Source organism: Canis lupus, chromosome 15, assembly GCF_048164855.1.
Source record: "Canis lupus baileyi chromosome 15, mCanLup2.hap1, whole genome shotgun sequence".
NCBI classification, from domain to species: domain Eukaryota; kingdom Metazoa; phylum Chordata; class Mammalia; order Carnivora; family Canidae; genus Canis; species Canis lupus.
Genome location: NC_132852.1, coordinates 47,319,230 through 47,346,305, shown reverse-complemented (window position 1 = coordinate 47,346,305; position 27,076 = coordinate 47,319,230). Strand labels below are relative to the sequence as shown.

The 27,076-nt window shown below is 50.7% G+C and overlaps 1 protein-coding gene across 6 annotated transcripts; it reads right to left on the bottom strand.

The window, feature by feature from the left end:
- Positions 1-1,837: 1,837 nt before the first annotated feature.
- Positions 1,838-25,935, bottom strand: ZNF746 (zinc finger protein 746). Of its 6 annotated transcripts, none has more exons than XM_072777117.1 (7): positions 25,870-25,935; positions 21,430-21,729; positions 21,220-21,301; positions 19,964-20,077; positions 6,677-6,868; positions 6,042-6,167; positions 1,838-4,679 (listed from the first exon to the last, which is right to left on the bottom strand). In XM_072777117.1, exons 2-7 carry the CDS (start codon positions 21,712-21,714, stop codon positions 3,613-3,615), a joined length of 1,866 nt encoding a protein of 621 aa, XP_072633218.1. In that variant the 5' UTR covers positions 21,715-21,729; positions 25,870-25,935; the 3' UTR covers positions 1,838-3,612. The 6 variants fall into 6 exon arrangements, with proteins under 6 accessions (XP_072633218.1, XP_072633215.1, XP_072633216.1 ...); XM_072777114.1 differs by lacking the exon at positions 25,870-25,935 and adding an exon at positions 24,761-24,877; XM_072777115.1 differs by lacking the exon at positions 25,870-25,935 and adding an exon at positions 24,761-24,877 and having other exon boundaries at positions 1,838-4,676.
- Between the last annotated feature and the right edge of the window lie 1,141 nt (positions 25,936-27,076).

The following is a 27,076-nucleotide window of genomic DNA, read 5'->3' as shown; positions in this document are numbered from 1 at the left end:
ATGGGGGCCATCTCTGGAGGCATCAGGAATAGAATGAAGTTGTGGAAAGATGAAGAAAAGATGTCAGGAGTCGGGCAGCAGAGGGTGGCTGAGACGAAGGAATGGCTAGGCATGATGAACCTCAAATGTTATAACATGGGAGCATCCGCGGAGGATTTGGCCTGGCCTCAGACAGGAGGTGAGAAATGCCCTGGGACTTAGGGTAGTAAGCCAGACATGGCCCCCCAAAGCTGTCCACATCCTAATTTCTAGAATCTGTGAATATGGTACCCTACAAAGCAAAAGGCACTTTGCAAGTGGGATTAAATTAGAATCTTCAGATGAAGGGATTGTTCTGGGTTATCTAGGTGGGCCAAGAGTCATTGCAAGATTATTTTAGAGAGAGAGGGAGGGAGGCAGGAGAGTCAAAGTCAGAAAAAGATGTGATGATAGAAGCAGAGGGTGGCAAAAAAAAAAGAAAAAAAAAAAAAAGAAAAGCAGAGGGTGGAGTGACTCGCACAGGAGAGGGCTGTGAACCAGGACGTGCAGGTGACCTCTACAAGCAGGAAAAGGCGACACAATGGATTCTCATCTGGACTCCAGGAGGAACACAGCCCTGCTGACACCTTGAGTTTAGCTCTGTAAGATTCATTTTGGACTTCTGACTTCTAGAAGCATAAAATGAATCTGTACTGGTTTAAGCCATAAAGTTTGTGGTCATGTGTTAGAGCAGCAAATGGACACTTGAAAGGACTGCAGTGCTTTGGCCTAAGCAGGCTGCTTCTGAGCGGTACCTCAGCCTGAGGTGCTTGCCTGGTCTCCTAACCACTGATAGGGTACTCCCCTTTCTGGATGTTGATACTGAACTCTACCCCCGCCCCCCAAACCCTGTCCTGCCCACGTTCTCTGTTTTGAGAGTGCACCCAAGCTAGAGCTTAGGAGTCGTCCACTGAGTGAACAACTAAATGGTTGGGAGCTTTGGTGTGATACATGGGGTTCCTGCCCACAGGGCATGTGGCAACACCTGGGCCTGGTGCTGGGGTAGATGTATGGTGAGCTGGGCAGACACCAGAAGTGTCCCTCGTTGATTTCCAAGGACTGGAGACAGGTCCAGTGGGCGGGGAGGGCGGTGGACAAGAGGCACACTTGAAAGGGGCCAGAGCTACTGGTAAGGAGTGACGCCATCCTCACAATGGCCCTGGATGAGGCCCACTTTTGCTCCTTCCCCATCTCCCACTCCCATGCCCTTGTGGCAGTTTGAGGCAGATTTTATTTTACATTTTCTGTAAAATAAATTTTACAGAATTTTACTGATCATTTTCTTAAAACGACAATGATCAAAATGAAAACGACTGAAAATATGAGCTAAAACATTAACAATTGTTAACTCTGGTTGACGGGAACATGGGTGTCAGCGCAACACAAACGCCACGGGCGGACTTCACTTCCGGACCAGGAACACAACCACCACAGGCACCGTCAGTCCTTTCTTCACCTCCGCCCAAGACAAGATGCAAAGAGAGAACATCCTGCATCTGCTTTTCTTTGATATTCTGCCATTTTCCCCCCAGGCCTAGCTTCATGCCCCGCATATCAAATTACATGAAGCCAAGTTACATAAACCATGATTATATCCTGAAGCAAAGTGACTGGATGTGTCACAGTTGTCCCTCCGCAGAGTCTAACTTCTCTGGATTCTTGCACTCGCAGCCCTCAGGGACAGCGGCCCCCTGGGATCAAGGTGACCAAGGGCAGGAGGACGGTGTGAAGAAGCTGGCCACATAGCTCCGAGCGAGAAGTATTTCGAGGTTCATCAGTGCCCAAGGTACATGGCTAAGAATGGAACCAACCAAAGTGCCTTGGTGCTGGTTAGGTTTTATTTTAACAGGATGTTTCCTCTTCATTTGTTTTTCAAAATATCAGTTATATCAATATTAGAAGTGTAAACAGGTACAAAATATACAGTACATAGAAACAATTTTTCTTAACTAGTCTATTGCCTAATAAAAGTACGCATGAGGGAGCTGACTGAACGGATGCCATGGTCTCTTGCTCCTCAGGGGAAACAAATTACCCATTTCGGGGTACTTACTCAGGGGGGGAGGGAATCAGTGGCTGCTCCAACAAAACGGGAATGGATTCTTGTGTGGTAGGGACAGCATTGTGGTAGAATCAAGAGACTTGGGCCATTTCTGATTCTACCTCAAAGATGTCAAACGGGAAATGAGCAAGCCCTTGCCCCTGACCCAGCCACTCAGACCTGCCACCGCGCGCCCTCTGTGGGGATGAGCTCACAGACCAAGAAGGCCAGTGCTCAGCTACATCCTGACCCCTGACGATTTTGCTCAGGTAGATGTGGTACAGATCTTAAGAGGGTGAAACCAGAAACCTTCCCTCCTCCCATGGATGGGCCTTGTCTAATCTGAGGCTCTCCTCAAAGGCTGGCACAGCAAGGTGCGCCCCCCGTGTGAGGCTGGGATGTGTCCCCCTTGAGGAATTTATTTCCTCGTCTCTAACAAGAAAGAACACTTGTCCTGCGTGCTTCACAAGGTCACAGCAATCAAATGAGACGTGAAGTGAAAGCATTTTGACAATGAAGAAACACTACACAGAAAAGAAAAGAGAAGCATCTCACTGGAGTGGAAAGCAGCCCCACGTGGGGGTGGGCAGGCCACGCTTTGTTTCTGGCTCTGCTGGTATCTGACATTGAAGGGTTCCACTTGCCCGCCTCTGCCTTCTCCCCTCTGCAGCTCTACCACTTGGTGTTCAGATAACTCCACATTATAAGGCCCTGAGTCACCTCACAGGGTGACACCACCTAGATCCCTTTTGATAGGGGTGACAGATGGCCAGTCATAGGCCAGCACTATGGGGGGGCCTTTTCAGGTAGAGGAGAGCTGGGAAATGGGACGGGCTACTGGTGGACAAGTCCTTCTCCCAGTTGACACGAGGTGGGGGGGGGCGATCCACAACTGAGGAGCTGGTGCTGACTTGGGGTGGGGAGCTGGAGCCCCAGGCCCAGATCTGCCCGGGGCTGAGCACAGCCTGTGGGATGGAGGTCTCAGCAACCCCAAATCCTCGGCCACCACCAGCCCATCATTCCATCCCTTGGAGTCAGTGGGGCCACGGAAGTCTACCACCCCACCCCACCCCACCCCCACCCCCGAGTCCCGGGCTGGCCAACTCCCGGTTCGCTCACCGTCAGGCCTGGTAAGGCCATGGCCGGCACACACACACACTCCGGAACCAAAAGTACACTACGAAGTTTAAACTGGTACTACGACTATTTTCCAGCTTTTTTTTTTTTTTCCTCAAGAATTAAAAAAAAAAAATTCATAATTAAATTACTTAAAATTCTAGGCTGCTCAGTTTCACAATCAGAGAATTCTACTTTGTTTCGAGGTGGAAGCCGGATAGTTTCTCTTTCTCCAGTGATCAGTTCGGCAACTCGGAAATTTGCTTTCCCCGGGGCCCCGCTTTCACCGCCACCCCGATGTCCAACTCGATGCCCGCAGGTGGGACTTCCGACCTCCGCGGCCTGGGCTGGGGGTGGGGTGGGCTGGGGTGGGGCAACAGGACCGGGAGCCCCCCTCCAGCCAGCCCGGGGGTGGGGTGACGGGACGGGGGTGCCCCTCACAGGTCTGCGCCGTCGCTGGGTCCCAGGACGCTCAGGCCACAAGTCCAGTCGGTCACAAGGTCTGTGGAGGCCAGGGGTCCTTTGGCGGCCGGGCTCTTGAAGGGGTCCGGGGGCCCGGCCGGGAGGGGCGGGAGGGGCTGGCCGCGGACCGGGGCCTTGGCCCCCGCCGCGTGGTTGCGCTGGTGCTTGCGCAGGTGGTCCTTGCGGATGAAGCTCTTGCCGCACACGGTGCAGGCGAACGGCCGCACGCCCGTGTGGGTTCGGTAGTGGTCGATGAGCTTGGAGCGCTCAGTGAAGCGCTTCTCGCACTCGGTGCAGGGGAAGGGCCGCTCGCCGGTGTGCAGCATGCGGTGGCGGATGAGGTGCGCCGGGCGCGTGAAGCAGCGGCCGCACTCCCCGCACCGCAGCGCGCTGCCGTCCCGCGCCCCGCTGCCCGCAGCGCCCGGCGCCCCCGGCGCCCCCTCGGGCAGCCCGCAGCCACGCTGGTGCGCGCTCAGGCTGACCTGCAGCTGGAAGCTCTTCCCGCACGTGGCGCATGTGAAGGGCCGCCCTCCCGGGGGCGCCGCGGGGTGCTTCTTCAGGCCCGGCTTGTGGCCGAAGCCTTTGGTCCGGCCGGGATATTTACAGGGGTCGCTGAAGGGTCTCGGGGCCTGGCTGGGGTCCAGCACGGCCTCTCCGGTGTCAGGGGAGCTGTAGGGCACCCCTTCAGGCCCAGTCCTCGGGTTCAGGCCCACGGGGGGCTTACACCTGAAATTCCAGCCCCACCGGACCCCCCCGAAGAGCCAGTCCCCGGGAGGGGTCTCCTCCTGGGCCACTGCGGGGCTGAGCTCACCCATGTCCCGCTCTGGCCGGGTGGGCTCTCTCAGCCCCAGCACAGGGTCTTGGCTGGGGAAGGAGCTGCCCTGGCTTTCCCAGGCTCCTTCCTGGACGGGACTAGGGAAAAACCTTGTGGCTTGGCCTGGTCCAAACAGGGTCCCATGAGCCTCTAGGTCAGTAGGATGCACTGGTGTGGCCACCACCTCCTCTTCCTGGACTTCTGTTTTTATCACAATTTTTACATCTGCTGAGAAAGACAGAAAGACCCAGTATCATTCTGTCCCCACACCTGCTTAGAGAAGGAAGACCGGATACGTGGGTCAGCTTCAGGACTACCACTGCTCAGCCCTACTCTCCCCACCTCAGGATCCAGCTCAGCAGAGCATCCTCCCGGTGGTCATGTGGCTGCCTCCAACTGGGGGGTGAGGACCTTCACAGGTAAAGCCACCATCACATCTGTTCACCACATTACATGTTCACTTTGGCTATTAAAGGCTAATCACACATCTATCCTAAGGTTGAACCACTGATGCCAAGGTTGCCAAGGGGCAAAAAACACAGTGTTGGGCTGAGGTGGATCTGCGATGGTACTTTAACCCCTCCTCCCCCAACACAGACCAGCTGTGGACTTCGGGTGACTTTCTGACCAACAGCTCATCTGTGATACCCTATATCATAGGGTTGTAGGAGGATTAAACCCTATGACATGTCTGAAAGCACTTAGCATGCTATTTGGAAGGTAGCAAGGATTCAGTAAATGAGGCCAGCTACCTAATGATAAATATATTAATGAAATGGTAAAAATGTCTTTGATTTTATATAAATGTATTTGAATCTCACATCTTGAAGTTTTATATCAGGGATCTAGGCTTTTATCACATTTTTGGGGGGGGGGTGCTAAAATATGATGGAAATGATTAAGGTAATAGGTAACTGGCCTTCAAAACAGGAGTAAATAGAAAAACAATCCCTAAATGTGGTAGTGGTTCTTCCTGATTCTGGCCCTCACATGCCTGTCTTTGGCGGTATTGATATCTAAGAAGCCGTTCTGGTTTGGTTTTGGTGTATCAAGGTCAGCCTGAAGCCAGGGTTGCTGAGTACGGGCAGGAGGGGCATCCTCTCAAGGCATCAGCGTATCAGGGTTGACCAGTTAAGACCATATGAGATAGGAAACAAACTGAGGGTCACTGCAGGGGAGGCGGGTTGGGGGACAGGGAAACTGGGTGATAGGCATGGGGGAGGGTGCGACATGATGAGCACTGGATATTATATAAGACTGATGAATCACTGATCTCTGCCTCTGAGACTGATAATACATTATATGTTAATTAACTGAATTTAAAAAATGAATAAAAAAATAAAAGCTCTAAAAAAAATAAAAGACCATATGAGAAAGGGACAGTTGGAAACATTCTTAAGAAAGGCTGTTCAAGCATAAGACTTTGGAAGGAGATAAAGGACAGACTGTTCAGAGTCCGAACATCACAGACACCTAGCAGCCTGGTGGCTGAAAGGTCAGGGCCGTTCACCAGTAAAAGTGAGGCCCTGGGCTGAGGCCACCTTCCAGGCAGACGTGAGCCCTTCCCGTCCTTTCTCTACCAGCCCATACCTTCTGTGGAGGCTGCCGTGTTGAGCTTCAATGTCCCGTCTGAGCATGCTGAAGAAGGATGGTGGGGAGGGAGGTCTGCCTGCCAGGAAGTGGGTGGGATAGTGGTTGAAAAGTTGGAGTGGACACCTGCAACGAGAGATCAGAGCCCGTGGGTTAGGGGAAGGAAGGGGGCAGAAACCCCGTGGGAAAGGAAGGGCAGGCTAGACCCTGAGATCCTGCTTGGGTCTCTTCTGTGGGAGCATAACAGTCCTGCCTCTCTGCACCAGGTTTTCTTTTGCTCCTTCTCTGAGGCAAAAGGAAGCACAGATGTCACCGGCCTATTTCATATAGTCCTCTCGGTTGCGAGGCAACTGGCAATTTAAATGCCTGATGGTGGGGGCAAGAACAGGAGTGCAGCTGATGAAGTTCAGGCAGAGACATACCAGGACAAGAGCATCACCAAACCGAAGGGGGAGGGGCTTCAAAATATCATTTGGTACGGCCCCCTGCCTTCAGGTGGGGAAACTTCTCAATGAATCAGGCTAGATGTTTGAGAGCCCACAGCCCCCACAGTGCTTCCAGAAGGTCTTTCCCCACACCTTGCCCTTAGTCCCTGTACCTTATTCCTGGTATCTGTTCTAGTTGCGGCCACTCACCAGAGGCAGCATCTGTAGAGACGTCTCCTGCTCCAGAGTCCAGCTGGCTGAGGCCCCATGGCTCCTCCCCGATATCTGGCTGTCCGGTTGCCCATGCCTCTACCCCCAGAGCCTGCTGCTCCTGGAGCTGGAGCTCACCCTCCTGCTTGATCTGCATTAAGAGGTCAGGGGCAGGAACTGGGGGCCCCGAGCCTAAGAAAGGGAAAGTGCATGAACATACAGCATCAGGGCCCCTCGGCCCTCAGGTGGACACACATCCAGCCAAGGAAATGGGACAGGGGCTTACCACGGTCAAACAGCGGAAGAACCTGGTGGGAATGCAAGACCAAAGCAAGCAGGGCCAGTAGAGCCTTCTGGGCAAAGCATGAGGTTACACGGTGTTGAGCACAGGGTAGGATGGGAAAGGGTGAGGAATGCAACAGTGCATTCTCAGGGCTGGACCTCTGGCCCATGGGGAAGACTGAGCTGCTCTGGGGAAGTCCTGCCCCCACTTTTAACACAGAAATGCTACAGAAAATGCAACCCCAACTATCCCCCAAAACCTTACCCCCATATATGTATATAAGTGAGCAGAAAAGAAAGATTCCAGATATAAGAATCAAAGGGCAAATACAAAGCCAATCAAGAGTTCAAACAGGAGCCAAGTGACCTGGAGAGTTGCTGGAACAGGACACAGGCCTTAGGTGCTGGGCTTTGGTGTCCAGGTGAAGCTGGGAGCACCGCTGAGCTGCCTGCATGAAGCCCGGAGCCAGAAGGCTCTGTCCCATCAGTGAGCTGGGGACTAGTGAAACTCCATCCACCTGAGGGCACTACAAGGAAGCTGCCACCTGCCTGGGGCCATGAGTGGGATGGGACAGCCACCCTAAGAAATTAGAATTTCCCCACATCCACACTGAATTTGTGCCTCCCACATGGTGTAGAGACCCAAAGCTGAGAAATTCACAGAAACGTTGGCTGACCACCATGGCAGCACAGGAGGCCACCCCCAGCACGGGAAAATGCAAACCTGCTCTGCAGGGACACCCCACATCCCCCCACAACTCAGGTCCCTGTGAGAAAACTAAACCTGTAACCAGAAGAGGAGCCAAATGACATGAGAGCTGCAGCTGCATTCACTCCCAAGGAGTAGGGGAAAAAGAACAAAGCTGAAGGATATGGGGACCCAAGTCCCACCCGAGGGACTGACACACCACAGCCCAAGGGTATCTGGTGCCAGGTCACACCATGGAGTGGCCTGGAGGCTTTCAAGTGGCTCCCGAGGACCTGCAGAGGTGGACAGTGAGTCTCAGGAGGACAGCACTGAGCCATTACCAAAATCACAACCAATCACACGCTAATAGTAAAAGTAGTTGTGTCAGTGGGTCAGCAGAGGTCAAACACTGCAGGATCTGGGCCTGTAGAGATGCCAACCTGGGATTATCATATGCAGAGTATAAAGTTTCATATGGAAAAAACAAAAAGGGGGAGAGGCCGATAAATGAGAGAGTATCAAAACTGACCAGATTTTGGAAAAGAACAAAATACAATAAAATACAATAACTGTAATGTAAAAATCCAATCTATAGGGCAAAAGAACATAACACAAACAACTGAGCAGGGGACAGTGCGCTAACTAGAAGACAGATAAGAAACGATGGATGGAGTTGAAGATATGAAGAGACGTCCACAGTTACTAAGGATAGTACAAAAATGTTCCAGAATAAACAAGCAGGGAGGAGGTGGGCAAGGCGATATTCAGAGAGATAACATTGCAAAATTTCCCAAACTGTTGAAAACTATTGAAAATTAAAGCTGGATCAAGAGGAAGAAATCCATGCCCAGGCATGCTGTGGTAGGAGTCAGAGGCCTGCTTGGCAGAGAGAAAGGCAGATGGCCCACCAGGCCACAATGGCTAGACAGGTGGCTGGCTTCTCAACTTCCTCCTCTCAGCAAAGCATCTTCGAGGGGCTAGGAGAAAGTAACATTCACCTGAGAATCCACAACCCTCAAATACAGGAATGGAACAAGAGTATTTTCAGACACACAAAAACTCCTGTACAAACACAGAATGGGAGTCTGTCACTGACAAACCCACAACAGACTTCTATTTGGGAAAAAAAAAAAATTCTCCTAAAATTCACCTCTAAAATTCTCCTAAAATTCACCTCTAAAAGAACAGAAACAGGGACGCCTGGGTGGCTCAGCAGTTAAGCATCTGCCTTCGACCTGGGGCGTGATCCTGGAGTCCCAGGATCGAGTCCTGTGTCGGGCTCTCTGCATGGAGCCTGCTTCTCCCTCTGCCTGTGTCTCTGCCTCTCTCTCTCTGCGTCTCTCATGAATAAATAAATAAAATCTTAAGATAAATAAAAAAAAAATAAAAGAACAGAAACAGAACATAGAACTTTCAAACTAATTAAAAATAATAGTTTGAGGAAGAATCTAAATGGAGAACTCGCAAAGGAGGGGTAGTAAAAAAAGAAATATAGAAAAAGTGGTCTAAAGTCAAAACACAATTCAAGATGGTGGGTGAGAATCCGAACACGCTAGTGACCACAATCAGCACTGTCCGTTGGAGAAACTGGGCAGGTCACATAGCTCATTCTAGATTTTCTAGTACTATGTAAGTAAGTAAATAAATAAATAGAAACAGGTGAAATTAAGTTTAACAATAGTTTACTTAACCCAAGCTAATTAAGATATTATTTGTCAAAATGTGTGGTCTATGTCTACAATGGTAGTACTTAGAGGAATTTTATGACCTCGTATGTTTATATTAAGAGAGGGGCACCTGGGTGGCTTAGTTGGTTAAGCTTCTGCCTTTGGCTCAGGTCATGATCCTGGGGTCCTGCAATCAAGCCCTGGGTCGGGCTCCCTGTTCAGCTGGGAGCCTGCTTCTCCTTCTCCCTCTGCCTGCTGCTCCCGCTGCTTGTGATCTCTCCCTCTCTCTCTCAAATAAATAAATAAATAAAATCTAAGAGAGAGAGAGAGAGAGAGAGAGAAGATAGGTAGAAAACTAAGGGTCAAGCAGTCAATGCAAGATACAAGAAAAGAACTAACCAAAAAACAAAAAAAAGAAATAACATCAACAGAAATCCTTTGAAAAGTAGAAGACAAGAAATTATATGAGAGTGTAAATTAACAAAAGAGAACACAAAGATAGAATATAGAGAGCCAAAAGCTGTTTTTTTGAAGAGAATATTATGCCACTATATCTAACAGATTATCAAACAAAAAGGAGAAAGCACCAATAACCAACAAGGAGAATGAAAAAAGAAAGTGATTATAGGAACAGCAGAGATTAGAGGTGCCTGGGTGGCTCAGTTGGTGAAGCGTCTACCTGGGGCTCAGGCAGTGATCCTGGGATCCTGGATGTAGCCCCACATCAGGCTCCCTGCTCAGCAGGGAGTCTGCTTCTCCCTCTCCCCCTCCCCCTGCTTTCTCTCTAATGAATAAATAAAAAATTTAAAAAGTAGCAGAGATTAAAAAGATAACAAATAATTTGTAAACTCTGGAGAAATGGACAAATTCCTTAGAAAAACTAGAACTTGCTAAAACTGACTAAAAAATAGAAAACCTGAGTAGTCCTATACCTATTAAACAACTTAAATCAGTAGACAAGAATCTCACCTACAAAGAAAACTAGAACCTAGATGGCCTCACAAGTATTTTTTACTCAAAATTCAAGGAACGGGTAATTCCAATATTACACAAACCCTCTGAGCAAATAAAAAGGGATCACATCATAGCTTATATCTTTAATATCAAAAGTAGACAGAGTCTGAGAAAGTAAAATCATATAGACCAGTCTCACTCATGAACAAAGATTCAAAAATCCTAAACAAAATAACTAGAGTATTAAATCCAGCAATATATATATAAAGGAAGATGACTAAGTTAGGTTTATTCCAAGATTACAAAATTGGATTAAAATCACACAATTTATCATATTAGCAAGTTAAAGGAGAAAAACACATAATCATCTCAACAGACATCAAAACAGTATTTTTTTTTTTTTTTTACCAAAACAGTATTTTAGAAAAATTGAATGTCTATTCTTTTTAGGAATATCTAGTCAACTGGAAATCCAGGCAGCTTCTTTAACCTAATAAAAGGGCACTGATAAACTTTTAACAAATGTTAGATGCAATGTGAAAAGTTTAAAAGCATCTTTTTGTTGTTGTTGTTCAAAGATCTTATTTATTTATTTATGAGAGACAAACAGAGGGAGGTAGAGACATAGGCAGAGGGAAAAGCAGGCTCCCTGTGGGAAGCCCGATGTGGGACTTGCTTGATCCCAGGACCCCGGGATCACGCCCTGAGCTGAAGGCAGATGCTCAACTACTGAGCCACCCAGGCATCCCTAAAAGCATTCTCTTTAAAACCATTAACCAAGGATACCGCTATCACCACTTCTATTTAAGGATTTCTTGTAAGTTCTCAGCCAGCACCATAAAACAAAAGGAAAATAAACCATAAAGATTTGAAAGGAAACAAAAAAGTCTTATTACTCCTAGAGGATATGATTCTCTTTTCAGAAGATCTGAGGATCAGCAGACAATTATTAGAACTGTTATTAGCCATAAGGAGATTTTGAGCAAGGTTCTTAGAAATATCAATAAATATAAGACAAATGGATTTTTGTACACTTTCAAAAAGGGTTTTAAGGGAGTCCATCAAATACTATTTTTCTTCCCTGTCCTGGAGCTTAACAGAGAAATAAAAGAGGAAGGCAGGTGAGGGTAAGCTAGTTTTACTACTGATAACTGAAAATTACCAGTGGGCAAGAGGGATCCTAGTACTGACTCTAGGATAGGAAGTCCCCCACTGGACCATAGTGAAGGAACCTATACTAAGCAGAGCAACAGAGATGGCCTGGCCCCTGGAGGTGGCCAGGTGCTCCAAGGGAGGAAGATGGATGGGCAAGGACTATGCTTGTCCAACTCTGCTTGCACACTCTCTGATGATGAGGTATGTTCCTGGTGGGCTCCGTGGAGGGATGCCCGGGGGCAGAGAGAGAGAGACAGGATATCATATAATTGAGCCTCTACTACATGAGAAAAAGTGCTGGGAAAAGGAGTTCCCTGCCCACCCTCCCCAGCCCCCAGCATATGCCAGCAACAAACAAAAAGTAGGTCAAAAAAAAGGCACCACTGGGGCACCTAGGTGGCTCAGTTGGTTAAGCTTCTGATTCTTGGTTTAGGCTCAGGTGCTGATCTCAGGGTCATGAGACTGAGCCCCGCTTTGGGCTCTGTGCTAGGTGTGCAGCCTGCTTAAGATTCTCCCTCCCTCTGCTGCTCCCCTCCCAGCTCTTAAACTCTCTACAAAAAACAACAACAAAAGGCACCACTGATAATACATGGAAAAATTTTTAAAAATAATACAAGGAACCTAGGAATATATCTAACAACAACAAACTGTACAATACAAGATCTTCTTTGGAGAAAATTCTAAAACTTCATTGAGGCATACCAGACAAATGAGCTAAATGGAGGGGCTTAGGCCATTCACAAATAACATGCCTCAAAACAAAACAAAACAAAACAAAACAAAAACAAATAACATGCCTCCATATAGCAAAGGGATCCGTTCTCTCCAACGTGATTAATAGGGTGAATACAATTCCCATCACAATCTCAACTGGATTTTTCATGGAACTTGGTATAAGGTAATTAGGAAGATGAACCCAAAGAGCAAAGGAAAAGAAGACCCAAAGAGCTAGTGAGAAAGAACCAGGGTTCCGGCCTCGCAGCCAAGAGCCTGAATGTGAAAGACAGAACTCTTAGAAGAAGATGTGAGATCTTACTGCCTTGAGGTAGGGGAAATTTCTTAACTGTGACCAAAAAAAAGGACAAACCATAAAGGTAAAGTCCAAGTACATTAAAATCAAAAGCATCTGTTCTTTAAAATATACCATATATGGAGAAGATATTGGCAATACACACACCTGAGAAAAAGATTAACACGCAGAACATGAAAGGAGCTTCTACAAATGAGTAAGTAACGGGAAAACAAAAGAAAAACGCACAAAAGCCATAAACAGGCATTTCACAGAAAAGGAAATACAAATGGCCTATAAACAGAGGGTATAATGTTCAGTCTCCTTAATTAGGAAAATGCATGTGTTAAAATAGGAATCTTCAACCAATGCACTCCTACCCGATGGGCAGAAGTGAGGATGTGAGGCATTTCCAGGGCTGGTGAGGATGAGGTGCCATGGGGACCTGTTGTTGTTGTTGGGCGTCTGGGCACTGTGCACAGGTGCTGGCGGGTGGGGCCCCTTTACGGAGCACTCCCAGATGTTACCTGGAAAAGTCGAACATGCACCTTTCCTACGACCTGGCTGTTCAATCCTGGGACTACACCTAGGGAAACTTTTACTCATGCACCACAATGTTCACAACAGCATTGTTCCTAAAAGCAAAAATGTTAGAAACAACACAAGCGCCCATCAACAGAAGGAAGGAATGCACTGTGTCCCAGTCATAAAACAGAAAACCATACAGTCATGGGAAGGAATGAGGGCAGCTGTACTGTGTCACCATGGATGATTCTCAGAAACAATGTCCAGTGAGGAAAGCAAGCTAAAGAAGAATATAGATGCTGTGATCTCATTCATAAAAAGTTCACAATGTTATTTAGGAACATATACATACGGTATAAAAATGTAAAGAAAAGCAAGGGATGGATCACGTCTATGTCTGGATTTTCTGTTTATTTGTAAAAGGAAGGGAGGGGGATGGGATCAGAGAGGGTGATGGAAGGTTCTGGTTGTGACCTATTTCTGATGCAGGGGTACTGAGAATGTGGGGGTCCACGCTTATTCTCTAAGGGTTACATGGATTTCATTCTTTTTTTAAAATTTATCTATTCATGAGAGATACAGAGAGAGAGAGAGAGAGAGAGAGAGGCAGAGACATAGGCAGAGGGAGAAGCAGGCTCCATGCAGGGAGCCCAACGTCAGATTCGACCACAGGTCTCCAGGATTAGGCCCTGGGCTGAAGGCAGTGCTAAACAGCTGAGCCACCCAGCTGAGCGACCTGGGGTGCCCATAGATTTCATTCTCTACCCATTTGTTAATGTTATGTATGATACAGTTACAATGTTTTAAAGAAACAAAACACAAAATTAAGAAAGCAAAACCAACAAAACCCATTTGATACAATGCAACACTTGCTCACAGTAACTTCATCCAGAAGTGGAAGGAAACAAAACATCTATAAACTTTTATGAGAGTATCATCAAAAGTCTATGGCAAAAATCATCCTTACTGCTGAGACCTTCGAAGCACCTCGCACAGATCAGGATGCTGGTTATCCCCAGGACTTAACAACATCCTGGCCAAACTGCTGAACAAGAAAAATAATAAAATTTGTAACGATTTTACACTGGATCTTAGCCCAAAGGCTGAGAAGAGAAGTGATAAAAGTTGTAACGATTTTAAAAGAAGAGATAACTTTTGTGTTGTCTACAGAAAAAAAATCCATGAGAACCTAAGCTGACAAGTATTATAAATAATAAGAAAGTTGAGCTAAAGTGGTCTTTTACTAAAGAAAGTCAACAGCAGAGCTGCATACTTGTAATAACTATTTAGAATGAACTTAATGTGAAAATGCCACTCACAACAGAAACAATGATCAGAGAAAATGATGGAGTCTATTCAAGCCGCACAGAAGCCTTCACTTGGTGAGTCTTCTCCTGGGGGAGAGGGGCTCATGTTGTGAGGAGGCTAATTCTCCAGAAATGAAATAAGAAAGTACATGCAGTTCCAATCAAAATTCCAGCAGGATTTTCTGAGAATTTGACATGAAGATTCTGAAACTCAGAACAAAGGTTGAACAATAGCCAAGAAAAGTTTTGAAGAGCAAGTAGGGAAGGCTTGGTCTTCTAGATTGAGGACTTCTTATGAAGCTAAAACAGCAAGTGTTGGCATAGAGGCAGACAGAGACCAAAACACCTGAATAAAGAGCCCAGAAACTGTGCACGCATGCATGGGAACCTGGTTCATCACCAGGCTGGCATTACAAATCATTGGAGAAAAGACAATATTCAGCAGACTTTTTTGGGAAATCAGATGTCCGTGTGTGTGTGTGGGGGGGATTTAAATTCTCCCTGGCAACCTACACAAATATTAATTCTTGAGAGATTAAAGACTTAAATGTGCAAAGCAAAACTTCAAAGTTTTGTCAGAAGATGGAGAAGAAAGTCTTTCTGACCTGGAGTGAGGTAGGGAAGGCTATCCTATGACAGGAAAAGTAGATCATAAAGGAAAAAACTGGTAAGTTTGACTGGACCCCAAATTAAGACATCTATGCAAGCACAACAAAGTTAAAACACCTGCCCCAGACCGGGAAGATACTTGTAATGCAAATAAGAGACAAAGGGTTTGGATCCAGAACCTGTATACAGAAGTCTGAATCAATAAGAGAGTGAAAAGCACCAGTAGAAAAACAGAAAGAGACAATTCACTGAAGAAACCAAATAAACATGAAAAGGATGCTCCACTTCAGTAAGAGTCGGGGAAATGCAAATTAAAATAAGATGTCATTTCAACCTCCATCAGATTGACAAGAATCTAATGCTGAAGGAGGGCAAAGATGTAAGACAACAGGTACTTGTAACTGCTGATGGGAGCAGTACAAGCTGTGTCACCATGGCAATGGTGAGGGTGCCAAGTATGCCCCGTGATGCGGGGGGTCTGCCCTGGGTCTGTTCCCCGGAGAGCCCGCAGTGCAGGGACACAGAGAGACGGGTGTCTCTGTGTCTCTGCCCACTGTGGTATCAATCGTGAGAGTGAAAAATCAGAAACAGCTTAAATGCAAATCAACAGACCAATGGAAGACAAATGGGAACAAAGTTGTTTTGGAGAACAGATATTAAGCATCTGTTAAAATTAATGATCGGGATCCCTGGGTGGCGCAGCAGTTTAGCGCCTGCCTTTGGCCCAGGGCGTGATCCTGGAGACCCGGGATTGAATCCCACGTCGGGCTCCCGGTGCATGGAGCCTGCTTCTCCCTCTGCCTATGTCTCTGCCTCTCTCTCTCTCTGTGTGACTATCATAAATAAATTAAAAAAAGAAAAAGAAGAAAGGAACTTAAAAAAAAAAAAAAGAATAAAATAAAATAAAATGAATGACAAATCTGAAATACATGATAATTGAGTGATAAATACAATGACATTTATACCATTTCTCAAAACACACGAAACTGTATCATATGTTCCTTGTGGTTACATATATACATAATAGCTTTAAATAAAAGTTTTAAAATGTGGGTAGAAAGGACGAGATAAACATCAACTTCTGGACAACTGGTTACCATGGGGAAGAAGGAGTCTAGGAAATCTAACAAGGAATTTAACACACCTATTTTAATACACAAGTATTTTAAATTCTGTACACTACATACATTCAACAAATAATTGAATTCCTACTCTGTGCTAGTCAGTATTTGAGGGGCCTGAAATGATCGTATGAACACAAGAAATAAAAGTACTTGTCCTTTTGATATTCACATCTTAATGGGGAGAGCCTGGCCGGCCATACAGAAATCTATAAATATGAAATCTATCATCTGTCTCTCTGAAATATGTGTAATATCTACCTCTATCAACTCTGTAAGTATGAAAGATATATAACAATCTAGAAATACATATACTAGATGATGCTATCTGCTGTGGAACAAACCAAAGCAGGAAAAGGACACTGGGAGTTCTGGGTGGGGAAGGGGGCTGCAATTTTAAATAAGGTGACAATTTAAATTTTAAGTCAGAACCCCAAAGGAGGGAATGGGTGGAGCCTAGGGAGTACCTGAAGGGCATTCCCGGCACAGGGCACTGTGCGTGCAAAGGCTCAGAGCCTGGAACAGCCCCGAGTGTTGGGGGGACAGCAAGGAGGATGGTATGGCAGGAACAGAGGGAGCAAGATATTAACAGAAAAATAAGCCAAAGTATCTGAGTCAGAGGGAAGCCAGTAAGGGGTTTGGAAGCAAAGAACATAGGCCTTACTCCGGGGGACTGAATAGTGCAGGAGTGGGCAGGCTGGTTGGGAGGGGAATCACAAGAGATGATGGGTTTGGGTGGCAGGGTAAAGGAGATGAGATGTGATAGCATTCTGGATGAGTCTGGAGGAAGTGTTAGCTTCTAGAAGTTCCGATGGATGTAGGTGTGAGGAAGGGTCGAGGCTGACCTCTGGGTCTTGGCCTGCAACTGAAGGCCAAGGAGCAGAGGAGACACTGAGTGGAGGGATGAGGGGAGGAAGAGATCTGCTGGGCACGTACTTGGCACAAGATGTCTATCCCATCCAAGTGGAGACAGACTAGGCAGCTAGGGGTGCAGAATTCAGGGAGGAGCTGGACAAGGGCACCATGGGAGCTGTCGGCACAGAGGTGGCATGCAGAGCCCTCACAGCCACTGCCAGGATGGCAAGTGTGGGTGTGGAGGGAGGAGGGAGGATACCGTGACGCACAGAGGTCAGGAAGAGCACCAGGAAACAGAAAAGGAAAGGTGTTAAGTAAGGCAGGAGAAAACCAGGAGAGGAAGTACCATCAAAGAAATGAAGCTGGGAAGAAAGCGAGCAATGGTGGCAAATGTCACCAATGGTAAGACCAGATCTTTAATGCCATGGGGGGCCCCTGTGGCCTTGACAGGAGTATTGATGGAAGGGCCTCCAGAGTGGGAAGAGGAATGGGAGAAAGCAGGCACTGGAGGAGGGTACTCCTGGGGAGCAGGACACGAAGGTAGAAATGGGGCAGTTGCTGCAGGGATGTGGGGTCATGAGTGGTCAGTGCCCAAACTGGACAAGTGACAGCAAAGGCAGAGGCTGGTGGGAAGGATGGGGAGGCAACCCGAGGCCTCACCAAGGTAGCCTGCGCTGGGTCTGATGCCCAGTGGAGACAGGTCTTTGGAGGAAGGGGTGGACACAGCAGCAAACCCAGAGACCAGGGCCTGGGTACAAGCAGATAGGCTGGTGGGGTGGGGGCTGTGAGTTGTTTCCTTTTTTTTTTTTTTTTTTTCTCAATTAAACAGCGTTTTTTCAACAGGAAAACCATTCTAAGCTGGTGGGCCAAAAAAACACAGTGGGTGATTTGGCCTGTGGGCCAGAGTTTGCCATCCTCTGGGCAATTGAATGGACCAAGGAGACACTGGGTGACTTGGGAGGGCAGTGCTGAAGGCCCCCCAGCCTGCAGGTGAGAAAAACAGGGCTCAGGAGGTCTCTCCAGCTGTGTGCAGCTGCGTGGGAGCAGGTGCAGATTTAACCAAGATTACAGTTCTGCCAGGTGAGTACAATGACGAAGAGGGGTGAGGGGGTGAGGGTGACACTGGGCCAGAGCCTTGGCTGGGCAAAGAGGGAACCCAGGACCAGCTGGACCATGAACGGGCTGGATGCTAGGGTCAGGGCCTAGGAAGAGAGATCTGCAAAAGAAGGAGAGGGGTATGGGGTGGGGACAGGTTCAAACTGAGATGATGGGAGGGGTGCATCACTGTCTGCAGTGGGTGCTGGGGCGGGGAGTGACCTTAGGGTGGGTGGTGGAGGGGGAGCGGAGGCTGGGGACCTCGCAGGGCCTCTGGGAATGCTGCCCTAGCCGGCCAGAATGGCAGGAGCAGAGACAGGGTCTGCAGGAGGCAACTGAGGGAGAGGTGGGGTTTCCAAGGAGGAGGGGAGCACAGGGGCCACATGGAGGAGCAGGGACACGGCTGTCCTGGATGTGAGGAAGGGGTGGGACGCAGTGGATGCAGGCTCCAGGATGCAAGAAGAGCTAGGACTCATTTGGACAAGAATGAGGGGGATGCTCGGGGAGAGCCTGGGGATCTGAGGCCTTGCTAGGGACTGAGTGCCCCAAAGTAGTGGGAAAATTTAGGAACTGAAGACAAGTGGGATGGCAGGTCCAACAAGGGGCTGTGCAAGCACAGACAGGGTGCGGAGCGAGCTGGGGGGTGGGGTAGGGCTTTTCCAGCTGATGTGGGTGGGGTGATAGGGTCCTTGATGTCAGGGGAGGTGGAGAGCGGAATTTGTGTTGGAGGGGAGGGCGTGTCGGGGGTCTTACCAGCAGCCACCGTATTTCTGGGCCCGTTCTCACATTCATGAGTGGCGGGGTGGGAAGCGGAGAGGCCCCCACATCTGTCCCCCCACCCCAGGCTAGGAAGGCAGGCTCCATGTCTAAGCCTCTTCTCCATTCACAGAGCGTTCTGCTTAGTGATCTCTCTGTCCTCCCCTTCCAGCTCTGGCCTTGGCACCTAGCATAGTCTCAAGGGATGTCTGTGGAACTCAACTGGTGACAGCTGTCCTGAACACCGACTGTGTGGCCGGCTCTGCGCATGGGCTGCTCTGGCAGCATGACACTCTACTTGCCTACTTACGGTGGAAGACGCATGTCAGTAATCACAAAGGAAACACAGTAGGACTTTTTTAGTAACACAGGCATTCAGACAAGGGAACCCGAGGCAGGTGGGACAGGCAAGGCAGTTCTGTGCAGAAAGTGGGCTGAGCCTGCAGAGGCAGGGTCTCCTGGCCAGGGATGGACTGTCACCTCCCCGCACCTGCCGAGGGCCTCACTTCAGTAACCTGGCTTTCCTCACGCAGCCACCTGCCTCCTCCTGAACTTTCAGAGGTGCTGGCTGGCTCCAGGAAGATCTGAGGCAGGGATATCGGGTATCCAGATCCACCTTAAATAAATCTGTCGTTATAATCATGTTGAAACACGTGGCCAGCCACTGGGATTGGCTCCTGGCTGGGGGTAAGGCTGGCTCTTCAGAACACTGGGAAGGAATCAAATTTTGTCTTCAACACACTCCTACCTTCCCGATCAATGTCCTATCTTCTCTTCCCCTGATCTGTGCACTGGCTCTATCTCTTTTCTTTTTTTAGAATTTTACTTTTTTTTTAAAATTTTATATACTTATTCATGAGAGACACACACACAGAGAGAGAGAGAGAGAGAGAGAGAGAGAGAGGCAGAGACACAGGCAGAGGGAGAAGCAGGCTCCACAAAGGGAGCCCGACGTGGGACTCGATCTCAGGTCTCCAGAATCAGGCCCTGAGCTGAAGGTGGTGCTAAACCACTGAGCCACCAGGGCTGCCCTATCTCTCTTCTAAAAGACTAGGTTTGCTGCCTGTTTTCCGCACTGGGAAGTATTCCTGGAGTGTCTGCAGAGCAGGCTATAGGTCATAACTATTAAAAAACTTAGACTTAAAACATTCGAGTCTGAGGTTTCTTCTTGGCCCTTCCTGGAAAGGTCATACCCCCTGTGGCCCTTTACTTCCCTGTTTCCACCTGACTGCCTGGTGTCCCTTGCCTTCTCTCAGCTCCTCACCTGGACTTGGGTCCACAGGAACATCTGGAACCTTGGGGCCAGGGCGACGCCAGCTGCACGGCTCCTTCCCCTGTTCGGTCTGGGAGAGGACCTCGGGCTTGGAGATGGCATAGTCTGAGGAAGGACACAAAGGTTAGCTTTGGCCATGGAGTCCCATTCAGAGCTGGGGACAGGCAGCCTAGGAATCCAAGAGTGGCCAAGAAATGAAACTTCTAGATTAGTATAGAGCACTGGTTCTCCACCAACAGGCAATTTGTCTCCTAGGGGACATTCAGCAGTTTGGTGTCTTTTTTTTTTTTTTTTAATTTATTCATGAGAGACACAGGCAGAGGGAGATGCAGACTCCATAGAGGGAGCTTGACGCGGGACTCGATCCTGGGTCCCCAGGATCAGGCCCTGGGTTGACGGCAGTGCTAAACTGCTGAGCCATCCAGGCTGCTCCGACATTTTTGATTGTCACGACCGGGGGTTGGGGGGTGAAATGCTCCTGGCACTGGTGGGTCAAGACCAGCTGCTGCTGAACATCCCACATTGTACAGACCAGCCCCACAACAATCATCTGGCCCCAAATGTCAGTGCCCAGGTGAAGAAACACTGGTAGAGTCTCCCCATTAGGCAGCAGTGCATTTCTTCAAACTGAAATATAATGTCACGCCTACACCTGTTCCCATCTTCACTGAGCATGCCTTACTGCCTACAGATCTGAGGTCACACAGAAACCAAAACCGTGCCAAGAGGAAAGAAGCCCTGGAAGGAACAGCCTCTTGGGGCTACCATGTGTGGACCGTGACAGTGGCCCCAGGGTCTGAGGGAGCAGAGCCTCGAGGGATGAAGACAGCACTGGTATGGGAAGCATGGTCTGCCCAGATTCTTCACTAACCCAGAGGAATGTCACCAGAAAGACCACATATTCCTGTAAGAGAAGGCCAAAGGAATCTGGGCCCATGACATCCTGGACCTGAGAGCAGCCAGAGGCTTGACTCTGTCTCAGCAGGACAGAGACGTCCATGCTCCGTGCCTGGTTAGGAGAAATGCCACCACCCCTCTCTGTCTGGCAACCTGTGAACTTCACCGGGTACAGGGAGCTTTTGACTCGGTCACCTGGTACTCATCTTTAGTAAGAGGAGGAAATAACTCTTTGCATGGTCAGAGTTTCTAGTGATTTACACATCCTGGTGACGAAAGCCACCAGCATGGAGAGGAGTTTGGAGACACTCAAAATCACATTTAACAGAAAAATGAGTATCAGGCCTTACCCAGGGACACCAGTGTCTCGTAGTTGCCCCGCATCACGTGCTTGTAGAGCTCCTTCTGCCACTCGTCCAGCTTGCCCCACTCCTGCTCAGAGAGATACATGGCCACATCATCAAAGGTCACAGGCACCTGGAACAGTGTCACGCACGCTCACCCACACACTTACAGGCACCACCCCTCAGGCCATCCCACCCCAGGTGCCTGAGGGATACCTTGGGGACTTCTCCTTTGCTGCCTGGTGGCAGCCGCAGAATCCAGAAATTTCGGTTTTTCAGCAGGTTCTCCATGTTCTCCAGCCGCCTCTGCAGCAGCCCATACTCCTGCAGCAGGGTCCCCAGCACGGCCCACTTGCCCTCCAGCTGGTTCCCGAACTCCACAGCCGTCTTCTCGCAGTCCGCCAGCTTCTTCTCGGCCATCCCTGTCCGCCCTTCTAGGGAAAGCAAGCGGGCAGCCTGCGATTCGATCTTCCTCTCCATGGCCTGAATTGTGGCTGCCATCGTCCACGGAGAAATCTTTCAGAAACAAAGAGAAGTCTGTGACCACTCAATCCCTCCACCACGTTCCTGGAGCCCCTCTCCCCCAGGGGGAGGGGGCTTGGCAAGGGGCGCAGAGCTCCTATTGAAAGTGGGGATTCCCTGTGCCACATGCATGATCTCAGCCTAGCTATCAGCTCCTCTGGGTAACCCAGGCACCACCGATGTGCGCTGTGCACCACCTTCCATCCACGGCCTGGCACTCACTGCCCTGCCCGGTGCCCTCCCGCATTTGCCCATCCCAGCTCTCTGAAGGCAGCACTGCATCTTTTGTAGCACAGCACGTGGCCCGTGGAAGGTGCTCAGTGCAATTCTGTTAAATAAACAGTGACTTAGCACTGCCAGCGCCTTTCAGGGGATAAATAGTAAACTGCAGATTTACTAGAGCCCAGCCAGCACCTCCCATCATAATCACACAGGAACTGTCTACGGATGATGACCTAGCAAAAAAAACAGCTGGTTCACTGAACCGGCACAAACATGAGCATTGCTCAACTGCTTTTTTTTTCCTTTTTTTTTTTTTTTTTAAAGCATCTCGTGCCTCTTTTTAATAAACATAAAAATCAAACAGCTAATTCCTCTTCCCCCAGTACAATCAGATGGTCTCCTCCCAGCTGCTCCTCCTTAAACTAAACATCACCATTAGTGTAAATCTCCCCTGGCCAAGAGTTAGACTTTTTGACACAGGTAGTGTGGCTGGTCAAGGGGACAAAATCAACACAGGTCCACTGGGGCCCCAGAGTCTGTTTCTCTCACCATACCCACCCCTCTCAAGGGCCTGAGACATTTTTGTAACTACCCCAGGATCAGTGGCACACCTTACAGATTTTAAGGTAAAACACATGCCATAAGGCTAGACTTTTGTATGTACGACAACTGTCATAAAGCTTCTCCCAAGCAGTGACTTACTTCCCTGTTGCTGGAAAGTTCACATGGTAGCTTGAATGACCTGACTGGCAGTTGGGAGACCCTGAGGAAAGGGCACATTTTGCTTTGGGCAGGGGCTGAACCACCTGCCCAACCCACATCTGAAGGTGGGACCCCTGGGTCAGAGAGAAGGTCCAGACATCTGTGCCTTCTTCTGGCAGTGCCTGAGGACGGATGTTTCCTTACAACATTTTGGAAACTCTTCCCAAACAAATGGCTGGTGACTATCTGCATAATGAAATGACTAGTAGGAACCAGTGTGGGCTCATTTGGAGAAAGTCATCGAGAACTACAGCAAACAGTGAGAGAAGAGTAAGAGCAGAGGCCAAAAAAACAAAAACAAAAACAAAAACAAAAAAACAAAAAACAAAACAAAAAAACAACTGTCAAGCACCATCAGTGCTTCTGTGGTTGTTTGGAGGGAGGCTGCATCAGATGACCTCTGACCCAAAAAAAGGGGCTTTCTCACTTGGTCTCCAAGGATGGGAGCAGCTGGATAGGCAGAGAGCCCCTGGAGGGACTCTTGCTCTCCAGGGGTGGGTGCTTCTGCCCCAAGGCTGCAGGGACTGTGCTAGGCTGGCACCTCAGGCCACCCTTGACAGCTGCTATTCCTTCCTTGCCCTCTTATCCTTTCTGATCAGCCCCTGCCATCTGACTCCAGCCTCCAAGAGTTCGCTCCAGAAGTATCCATTTGATTCATCACCCAGCTCCCCAGCTGCTGAAATCCTATTCAGCCTCCACATGCAGTTGACTGCCATATTACTGCAAACTTTGCGTTGCAGGAAAAGGACACCCGCATAAACTCAACTCCCTTATAAACAGTTAAGGCACACACAGTGTGCTCACCATTTTAATGGGGCAGGGAGCCCTGTATAAGACCTTCACCCCATTTAGTGGGAGGTGGTGGCTGTTTCTGCTCAGACCCAGCTCCTTACTAAATGGTGGGTGGATAATATGGGGCTGTCCTCAGACTCCTGCCAAGGGAGCAGAAGCCCTATCCTTGGGAGGACCTGATGGTAAGAGACTCCAAATTCTTCAAGGACTCCGCACCCACAGGATGAAGTCCAGGCATTAAAACCCCTTCCAACTCTCCCTGCAGCCTTCTCTCCCACTGCCTCCCTACCAAAACCATCTCCCAGGGAGCAGTGACTGCTTTCTAGTCCTTGAACATGCTGGGCACTGTCTTCTCTCTGGGAGTGCCAGCCAACCTCCCTACCTGAAAAGTTCCACTGGTCCACTCCGCCAGATGAAATCCTAGCCTTCCCTAAAAGCCCAGCTCAAATCACAGAAGCACAGGTCAGGAAGGGGTGCCAGCCCCTCCCTCTCCTTCCCCTGCCCTCCCACAGCACCTTTCTACCTCAATGCAAGAACCACTCACCTCTTTCTGTTTGCACTACTATCACCAGGGTACCTGCCTGATCCCCCAACACACCATATGCCCCTGAACACAGACCAACTGTGTCTTTTCACACACTTTCTAGCTGTGCGATCCCAGGCAAGTTAACTTCTCCAGGCCTCGGGTGTTTCTTTTGTGTGACGGAACGAGCACCTACCCTACAGGTTTGTTGTGAGGACAAAATAACGCTAACAGGGCTGGTGCCTGCCTGCTTCTACAAGAGGGAGCAGCTGTCTTCCGCCCCGACCTCGATCGGGCTGGGCACTCGGTGTGTGCGGAATCCAAGCCGCTTCGGACACCTCCCAGGTGCCACCAGGCCGCTGGGGGGAGCTGGGGGGTAGGAACGCTGAGGCAGAGCGGTGGGCAGAGAAAGGAGGCGCGGGGTGGGGGGCGCGGAGATGAAGGGGCCAGCGGATGGGGCGGGGGCAGGAAGCCGCGGAGGGCTGCAGGAACTCGGCGTGGGGCGGCCTCCGCTGCGGGCTCGGCCGGTGCCGCCCAGCTCGGGCTCGGCCGCGGATGGGGGCCCGACCGGGGCGCCGTAGGCCCCGGCGGACCCCGCGCCCCGCTCGCCCGGGCCCAGGCCCGGGAGCCCGGCGCGGCCCACGGAGCCCCTCCCCGGGGCCTGCGGCGCCGAGTGCTGGGCCCGGGCCCCGAGTCCGCGCGTCGGTGCGCGCGGGCCGCCCTTACCGGAGCCGCGGCCGCCTCGGCCATGGCCGTGCGCTGTCCGGCCCGGCCCGGAGGAAGTCGCCGCCGCCGCCGCCGCCGCCGCCGCCGCCGCCGCCGCCGCGCGGCTCCACGCAGGCCGGCCCCCGGCCTCTCCGCAGGCGGCGCCCGCCCGGCCCAGCCGTCCCCGCCCGCGTCGCCGCGCTCCTCGCTGGCCGGCCCGCGCCGCTCCGCCCGCAGACGCGCCGCCGCCGTCAGCGCCCGGCCGGTCCACACTGCATCCTGGGAGCCGGCGCAGGCCCGTGAGGCTTCCTGGAGGCAGCGCGGCCGCACAGCCCCACCTGCAGCCCGGAGAGGCGAACGGCAGGCGCGGCGCCCGCCCCGCCCCGCCCCGCCCCGCCCAGCGGCCCGCCGACCCACCCACCCGCCGGACCACCCGCCCGCGGATCACCTGGATCTGGGTCTTCCGACCCACCCGCCTCCTGACCCCCCGCCTCCGGACCCTCCGACCCCCTCCCGGGCGCCCCTCCCCGGCCCCCCGACCCCCCGCCTCCGGACCCTCCGACCCCCTCCCGGGCGCCCCTCCCCGGCTCCCCGACCCCCCGCCTCCGGACCCTCCGACCCCCTCCCGGGCGCCCCTCCCCGACCCCCCCGATCCCCCGGCCTCCCGACCCCCCGACTCCGGACCCTCCGACCCCCCCGACTCCCCAACCCACCGGCCTCCGACTCCCCGACCGCTCCACTCCGGACCTTCCGACCCCCCTGACCCCCTGACCCCCTGACCCCCCACCCCCCACCCCCCGACTCCCCGACGCCCCGACGCCCCCGACCTCCGGATCCACCAGTCCACCCGCCCGCCGACGCTGCCCGCCCCACCGGCCTCCTGACCCCGGCCCCCTGACTCACTGACCCACAGACCCACTTGGACCCACGGGCGCTGTCCGACCCACGGGCCAGCCGACCTGCCAGCCCCCCGACCCCCTGAACCACCGACCACCGACGCGGCTTGACTCAGTTTTCCCGACCCCTCCCGACCCCCCCCCCCCCCCCCGCACCAACGCTGCCACACCCACTGGCCCCTGACCTCCGACCCACTGGCCTCCAGACCACCCCCCCCCCCGCCCGGGACCCACCGGCCTACAGCCCGGTGTGCACTCAGTCACCGCCCGGACCCCGCACCCGACCCGCCGCCCTCGCGCTCTGGACCCCACGCGCCCGAGACCCGCTCATCAAAGCTCCAGGGACCAGCCGCGCGGGGGTGGGGGTGTGACCGCGGCGACAGCAGCCGCTCTCCCTGCGAGCCCAGGGGACCAGCGCCTTCTCCCACGAGGGCTCCCGCCACGTCGCCTCTGCTGCTCTAGGTCCTGCCAGGCAATCTGGGCTTTTCATGTATTTATTTAGTCAGACAGCTGTAGCTCACGTCTGTGTTGGGTTGAGATGGAATAAATCCTTCCAACAATAGGAAAATAGTCGGGTAAATCCCGGTAGGCAGCCACTTAGAATTCTCTGTAATGTGTTTATTATTTATAACAAATATTTCTAAATGGAATGAACACAATACCATATTTATAATTATTTTGGTGAAGAACTTGGTGTGGGAAGATGTTCGTGGTATTTTAAGAGGAGAAGCCTGTCCAGAATGATCTCAGTCTTGTGTAAAAGAAAAAAAACACACGTGCCAGTTTGGAGGCATATAGATGAACACAGAGTAGTTTCCGTTTTCCTTCACAGTAAGACCACGGGCCGTTTTTACACATTTTCTAACATTTTATTTTTCCAATCCGTGTTTTTATTTTGTAGTGATAAGAACCATTTTTAAAACAAAAAGGCGACAAGAATTAAATAAATAAACGGAAAAACTCCTTAAGAGGTAAACCCAGGCTCGCGGATGGAAGGAGCCTTGGAAGGGGGCCCCCATGTGGTCACAAAGCCGCATTTCGAACTTTTCCTAAAGAGGAACCTACGCCCCACGTGGTCCAGCCCTCTGCTGGGCTTTGGGGTCTAGCAGACCCGGGTCTTCACTGGCTCTTCGCTTTCTCTCCACCATCCTGGCCTGAGGGTAGAGAGCAGAGGTCATCGCAGATGCATTCTTCTCTGTGTGTAAAAGCGGAGCCTCCCTAGGAGTGGGGGTGAGGGGGACACTTTGCTCAGGAGTCTGCTTCCTGAGCCTGATTCTCTTTTTCTCACTGATGTTAGCCAGGCTGTTGCTTTTCTTTCGTTCGTTCTTTCTCCTACCACCCACCCCCCCGCTTTTTTTCACTTTATTTATTCATGAGAGACACACAGAGAGAGGCAGAGACACAGGCAGAGGGAGAAGCAGGCTCCCTGTGGGGAACTCAA

Excerpts from the sequence above, each read along its gene's own strand:
- ZNF746 (XM_072777112.1), bottom strand. The coding sequence starts at position 22,911 with ATGCAGATAGTCACCAGCCATTTGTTTGGGAAGAGTTTCCAAAATGTT. Across the intron at positions 21,730-22,659 it reads AACTTTCCAGCAACAGGGAA|ATTTCTCCGTGGACGATGGC; the intron begins GTAAGTCACTGC and ends TGTTTCTGAAAG. Across the intron at positions 20,078-21,219 it reads CGAGACACTGGTGTCCCTGG|ACTATGCCATCTCCAAGCCC; the intron begins GTAAGGCCTGAT and ends GTCCTTCCTCAG.